At 45.6% G+C, this 6546-nt stretch overlaps 1 protein-coding gene across 3 annotated transcripts in view; it reads right to left on the reverse strand.

Annotated features, from left to right (window-relative positions):
- TPK1 (thiamin pyrophosphokinase 1) overlaps positions 1–6512 on the reverse strand; it is a 188960-nt gene extending 182448 nt beyond the window's left edge. For 2 of the 3 annotated variants that reach the window (XM_012733832.1, XM_012733831.1), the window contains exon 1: positions 6400–6512. In XM_012733832.1, the coding sequence (XP_012589286.1) occupies positions 6400–6442 (43 nt within the window). In that variant the 5' untranslated portion in view covers positions 6443–6512. The remainder of the gene's footprint in view (positions 1–6399) is intronic. The other variant, XM_012733833.1, reaches the window with a different exon arrangement.
- Between the last annotated feature and the right edge of the window lie 34 nt (positions 6513–6546).

The raw sequence follows: 6546 nt of genomic DNA on the forward strand, positions 1-6546 counted from the left end.
TATGGGGGCCATCATCTGATCCAAGGCAGCGGGAGCCCTTCCAAGAAAATCAGGACACACACACACACACACACACACACCAACAAGCCACAGGGGAGAGGAGGTCACCGGCAAGCCGAGGACAGAAGCCGCAGGAGAACCAAAGCTGCTGACCCCTTGATCTTGAACTTCAGGCCTAAAAACTGCAAGAAAGCACATGTCTGTGGTACCCGATTTCCAGGGTCACCCAGTCTCTGATACCTTGTTATGGCAGCCCTGGCACATCGCGCACGATGCTAACCCTTCGGGGCTGCCCACTAAGTGCAGTTTTGGTTTTGACACTTAAAATACAAACTCAGATTCTCAGTCATGCAGCCACATGCACAACAGCCACGTGGAGTTAGGGGCTAGTAAGCTGGATACGGAGAAGTGAACAAGCTGGCAGCATCTAACAAGGATGCTTATCTGGCCTGGAGGAGACAGGGAGTGAGCTACTGGCTATTGATGTGTAGGAAGCATTTTTAATCTTCGATAAAAAAAAAATGCAAATGACTCAAATGTACCCTTACTACACTGTGCCCAGTAGAAGTTAAAGACAGATATGAGGCGTTTAGGGTTATGATGTAAAATGCCATCACCGGGTTTCTTGAGAGGTCGGTTTGTTGCTGAGGAACACAGGGGCCCGCTGGTGCAGGTGGCCAGGGTACCTGCACCCCAAACCGACAGGGGACAAATTACTCAGTGACTGTCAAATCAGCCACAATAAATTGGGGATCACTGATACCCACCTTCAAGTTCTATTATACCTTCTATGACCACACTCAGGAAATTTCAGTGGAAATTAAGTTTCAGAAATATAAAAGGTGGCAAGAGTACTAGAACAAGATACTCCTGGATTTAAACCACTGAACCCCGAGGCATCAGAAGGTAGCGTCCACTAAAATTTCACATCTAAAAATAAAATTCGACAAGTGTGGAAGAAAAGTATAGAATTTAGGAAACAGAGTCGTTCTGTTAGATTTGCCCAAATACTCTTTCACCTAACTGAATGGATTTACTACTATAAGGTAGAATTACAAAAAGGTATGTAGGGATTTCAGAATTTAATAATCAGTCTATTAAAGTTCATCCAGTGGAAAGCATTTTACATTTGCATAGAACTCTACTTCTGAATGTGCTATTTATACTTTACAACACCTGAAATTTGCCCAAGGATTTCATATTTGGATAGTCTTGCTTCACAAGAAACTATGACTTCAGGAAATTCTGTGACAAGTCTCAGGTCACAGAAGTGGCGGAAAGGATGGCTCCCACCCACGGTATTCCAGGCTTTTCTCTAGGCTTTACCCTTGGCGAAACATTAGAATCTAACACAGTGTTCTTTGATCTCAGTATGAGCCAAATCTGTAATTATGTTGACTAAACCAAATTTATAATAAACCTAAAAAATTATCATTCATTTCAGAAGAAATAACCCCAGAATGTTATGGTTACAGTTATTTAAAAATCTAAATGTATATATTATCTTTTCAAAGAATGTAGAATGGCAGGAAACTTTCTAGCCTAAAATTATGATCAAGTTATGTGAGCAAGAGTTTTCATATATTGGCTGAAGTGAATGCTTCAAGTTAATTTGCTAATTTTTTTTTATTCCATTTGCTCTATCTGAAAGTGGTACAGAAAAGCTTTATTTCAAATATCAACATTCAATGTTATGAAAGAGGGTTTAAAATGTGGTGAACAGTCGTGTCAGATTTAGGCAGACTAAACCAAGTGGGTGTTGCTTTAGAGCAAACAGCTGAAAAAGTTTTAGAATGGGAAATTTGCAATATGGATATTAAATACTGTGAAATAAGACAGGAAAAAATGGACTGAATAAAACTAGTTATGGCATTTTCACTTTGGTTTGAAGATACTATATATTTATACAGTGCAAATATTTGGAGTTAATAAATACATAAACATCACATGTACATATTCATGGAAATGACAGTGGTAATCTGACAGGCTAGAATGTGGACTTTTATTTCATTTTTGTTTATCTCTAGCTTTAGTCTGTTCATAATGTACATGACCTGTCATTACAAAAACTTAAAATATCAGCATTTTTACTTAACTAGATATGAGAGCCTCTTTAACTGTTAACTTCATATCTTTAAGTTTGGAAAAAAGCACATACAGAATAAGAATTATGAAGATGTTTTGACCTTTCAGTTTTTAGCTATAAAGTACTTAAGATAAATCTTTCTTAAGTGTCAGACACACAAATTTCTAAACGGAAAGTCTCACAGTAAGAATGATCACCAACCAAAGCAAAAAAAAAGTTCCTATCTGTTTTGAAAAGGCACTTATAGTAGTAACAAAATGAAAAATAGCAATCGTATAACCATGTTAATTATCTTTATTCATTAGAAATCTATCAGAATAACTAAAAATGATGGCACGCATCATATACACATCAGTGTTAAATGCTTCATAAATATTGTGTCATCTCCACAACTGTCCTTGGAAAGTGCCATTCTCCCTGTTTCATTGATGAGCAAAATTAAGATGTAAATAATTATCTAGAACATACAAAGATTCTCCTAGTTGGTATCACCTCACCAATCATCACGTTGCACACCTACAAAACTTATACAAAGCTTTGTCAATTAAAAAAAAAAAAACTCCCCAAATTGATTTTAATACAAGCCAGCAGAAAATGGCAGGAGACAAACATTTCACAAGTGGTAAGTGAAGACCAAAGAGACACGCGAAAGCTGCTCTCTGTTCAGGGAAATAAATGCGTCCTGGAACCTCACAGTCCCACCAAGTGGCTCAGACTTAACTCGAGGACATTCCAGGAGATAAATTCAGCATGAGTGAAGGACTCAAAGTAGCACGACTGTTCCCCTCAGTAAGCAGTGGGCAATCATTGGACGTGGGCAGAGTGGGGAGTGGGAATGAGGAAGCAGGGCCTAGGCACAGCCAAGGCCCCATGGGGACGTCCCGAGCAGCAGGCAGCAGGCCTGCTCACTTCACTTCACTCCACGCTCAACTGTTGTAAAGCGAAAAGAAGCTGCTTTGTTCTAGGTCATTTCGAGCCCCTTCAAGTCACAGCTCCACAGCAACTACTCTCGGTGGGAAGGGGGACACACTGCTGACAGAGGCAAGCAGGCGCGGGACAGGACGCCGTCTCACTGTGCCACAGGGGCCCTAAAGGCTGCTCAGATTTGTGTTCCAGTGGAGAACACACCACCTTTCAAGAACATTCTCTCTCCTGCCCTGCCCGTGTACAACCACCTGCTTCCAAACCTCAGCTGCTCTCCAACCTGGTCAGACCCCCAGCTGAGCCCACCCACGGCCAGGGACAGCACTGACCCTGCCCTCCGGACAGCCCATCACTCTGCTACCCCCAGAACTCTCCCAACTTAAAGCTGATGCTTTTAGAGCCCGGTGCTATGTCCGTACCATTATTTCTTTGCTCGCTCCCAACTCCCCTCCCCTGCTTCTTGAGGCCCTGCAGTTTCTAGGTGGTTCCGCAACAGTCGACTGGCTGGAATCCATCTTGTCTGCTTCTCAACGTTCCAACAAGACCATTAAAGAGAGACCACATCTTACTTCCCACGGCACTCAGATTACTAGCTAGCAGTTCCTCTTGATAGACATGTACCTTGATCCAGCAGGGCCATTTCTAGAAATTTATCACGCCGATCGGCTTGCATCAATATGCAAACATATGATCAAAGAAACACACCGCAACAATAGGAACATGCATGCCAAGTGTTAGCGATTACTTCTAAAGAGGAATTACAGGAAACTCACATTCTAGGTTAGATTGTGGCTTAAGTAATACGCACTTTGTTTAGTTACCAAAACAAAGATTAAACAAAAAACCTTTCTTTGAGCTATAGAGCCCAGAGAGACTAGCTCTTTGGTCCACTTAGTAATTAATTTGAAGACAACAGCTTTTTGTTAGATCCCCCACTCCACTAAATCCCCTTAAGCACTGCAAGCAGATCATGCTACCAAGGAAATTCAGTTGCGCACAGAAAACTACCTGACAGGCATTTAATGTGTGTCTGTTATAAAGAATCCCTCTAATATGTCAGCCTCAAATATTTACTGAATTACAGGAACGGGCAGGCACTGCATGGGCCCCTCAGAACACTATTCTGTCAAAGGTTTTTAGTGCCTCTTGCCTGGATCCCTTGTTTCACCGCCACAGATCAGAATACAATAGGGGGGTCCCCAGAAAAAGGGGAGGCTCCAGGCACCCTGCCTCACCTAAGAGAGGGTGGAGCTGAGCAGGGAGAAGACACTGGAGAGGAGACTGTGGAAGGAAGGCCGGCGAAGCAGATGGAGAGCCAGGAAACCTGAGGGAGCCACACAGAGCAGAGGCATGTGACGAAACTGCGCTTCTTTCTGGTCCTGGACTGGTGGGGACAGGTGTGGGTGAGACGTGTAGGGAGGTTAACTATGGCAACTGTGATTTTGAATTTGATCTTTTCCTCCCCGACTTGTCTGTTTCTGACCCTGTTCTATGGGTCCCTGCCTTAAAGTACTTTAGACTGTGGCAGCTTCAGGCCTGGCTTTGGGCCATCCCATTTGGGTGGACTTTTACCCGAGGGGACGGGTCTCTTTGGGTGCTAGATCTGCAAAGTACATACCTTTTCTTGTCTGTATTGCACACTTAAGGTCTTATATATTTTGTCTTGATACAGCCGACAGCAGAACCTACTTACAGCAGGCAGGTTTGGGGGTTCTGGGGTGCCCTTCTCCCTGCCCTGTAACAAGGACTGCATACTTTCCGCTCTCAGGAACATGAGGAAGGAAACCTGAGAAGCATTAAGTTCCCAGAGAGTCCCCTAAGGGAAGGCAGGATTCTGACTGGGCAGAGCTCTGCTCAGTGCAGGACACCACAGTTCTCACTCTTCCGTCAAGTTCCTGGTCCAGCACCTGACAAAAGGCCTTAGCAATGTCTGTTTTAAAGAGTCTTTAAGAGTTTTAGACAAAGTCTTTGTCTAAAACAGAGGAAGCAAACTGCCTGTTTCTGCTCCACTGCTGCCCTGAAACTTTGTCATCTCTGCACTTGACCCTGACACCCAAACACCTGTTTGCTTTCCTCTCAAACTTACTAAATAACCATGTATCGCTCTGCAAGCTAACTGCTTTACATGTATCACAACTCATACTCACAAGAACACTGCCAAGTGTTCCCATTTATACACACCAAGAAACGAAGACATGTGCAGAGAACGATTAAGTGGCAAAGTGGAATTTAAAAATTATATTTAATGAGGGTATTTAAGTTTTAACAGTGGTTTAGGGGTAGTTTCACCAGACCTCAAGATTAAACCCAGAGGGCTTCTCTGCTCCCCCCGACTTCTCAACCTAGTCTCTATGTAGAGCTCCCCAGACTAAAATTCTTCTTTCAATGTAGAAAACACTAAAATCTTGGGTCAGGTCTTCCAACCAACAGTCACCTAGGCCAAGTGTTTACTCCTGGAAATGGAGGCCCTGCTTGCTATTCGGGTAGCTGAAAACTGAAATTTAGCGAGCAAATGTTTGCCGGTGCTTTAACTTTGGAAAGCTGTTCACATTAAACACCTGGCCACTTGACCAAATCAAGTGCATCTGGGTTCAAATTCTAGCCCGTCATTGTCCGATTTCCTGCACCTGTAAAACAAGCTCATAGGCTTATGTTAACCCCTTCGCTAGGGCTTCAGTTTTCAAGCAGGGCCCCAATACTGATTTTTCCTTTTTTACTGTCAACCCTCCCGGAATATGGAGGCCCCCACATGTTCCAATCCAACTCAACAGCCTAAATAAAACCCACGCATTCAGGGGTTTCTAAAAAGTTTAGACGTTTCAGACCTGTGTATGTTTCAATTTAGGACCTGCCCGACGAGCAGCGCTACAGAACAGAAGCGAAAAGCAGTGGATAAAGAGGAGTGTTTATTGAGAATGACCGCACCGTTACAGGAGGGCGAGCGAACTAGCCGTGAGCCTCCCGGAAACTCATCCATCTATTTCCCAGTGACTGACACTTCGCACTTTACACTAGTACTTTCTGCCCAGTGGGTGAGTCACTGTCAAACCCTTGTGTGTGTCACCTCCTGGGCCGGGGACGCGCGCGGCGGGCGCGCAGGTGGGTGGGCAGCGTCGGCCTAGCGCACCCCTCGGGTAGGTCACTGCTCCCTCGGTGAGGGCTGTCAGACACTGGATTACGGGGCGCGGGCACCCCGCATCCCTCGGTCTTCTTGCTCCCCGAGAGGAAATCGGGGCACAGAAGGCCGCGTGGGCGCCTCCAGGCTGGGAGCGCACCGGGACGGGACCCGCGGCCGCCTGGCGCCCTGCGGGTCTGGAGTCCAGTCCCGGCGCCGCGCCCGGGCTCGGGGGCAGCGGCCTGAGGCCGACACCAGGGAAGCAGTACAGTACCAGAGGGAAGCAGAGGCTCCAGCGGAGTAAAGGCGAGCTCCATAGCGGACGACGGCCTCTGCGTTAGAAACACAAAACCCGCGTTAGCACGCCCGGGCTCAGGAGCGCGCGCCGCGGCCAGCTCCGCGCCCACCCGCCGGGCCCCGC

This window comes from Condylura cristata, unplaced genomic scaffold (assembly GCF_000260355.1).
Source record: "Condylura cristata isolate star-nosed mole 26May11 unplaced genomic scaffold, ConCri1.0 scaffold00042, whole genome shotgun sequence".
NCBI classification, from domain to species: Eukaryota; Metazoa; Chordata; class Mammalia; order Eulipotyphla; family Talpidae; genus Condylura; species Condylura cristata.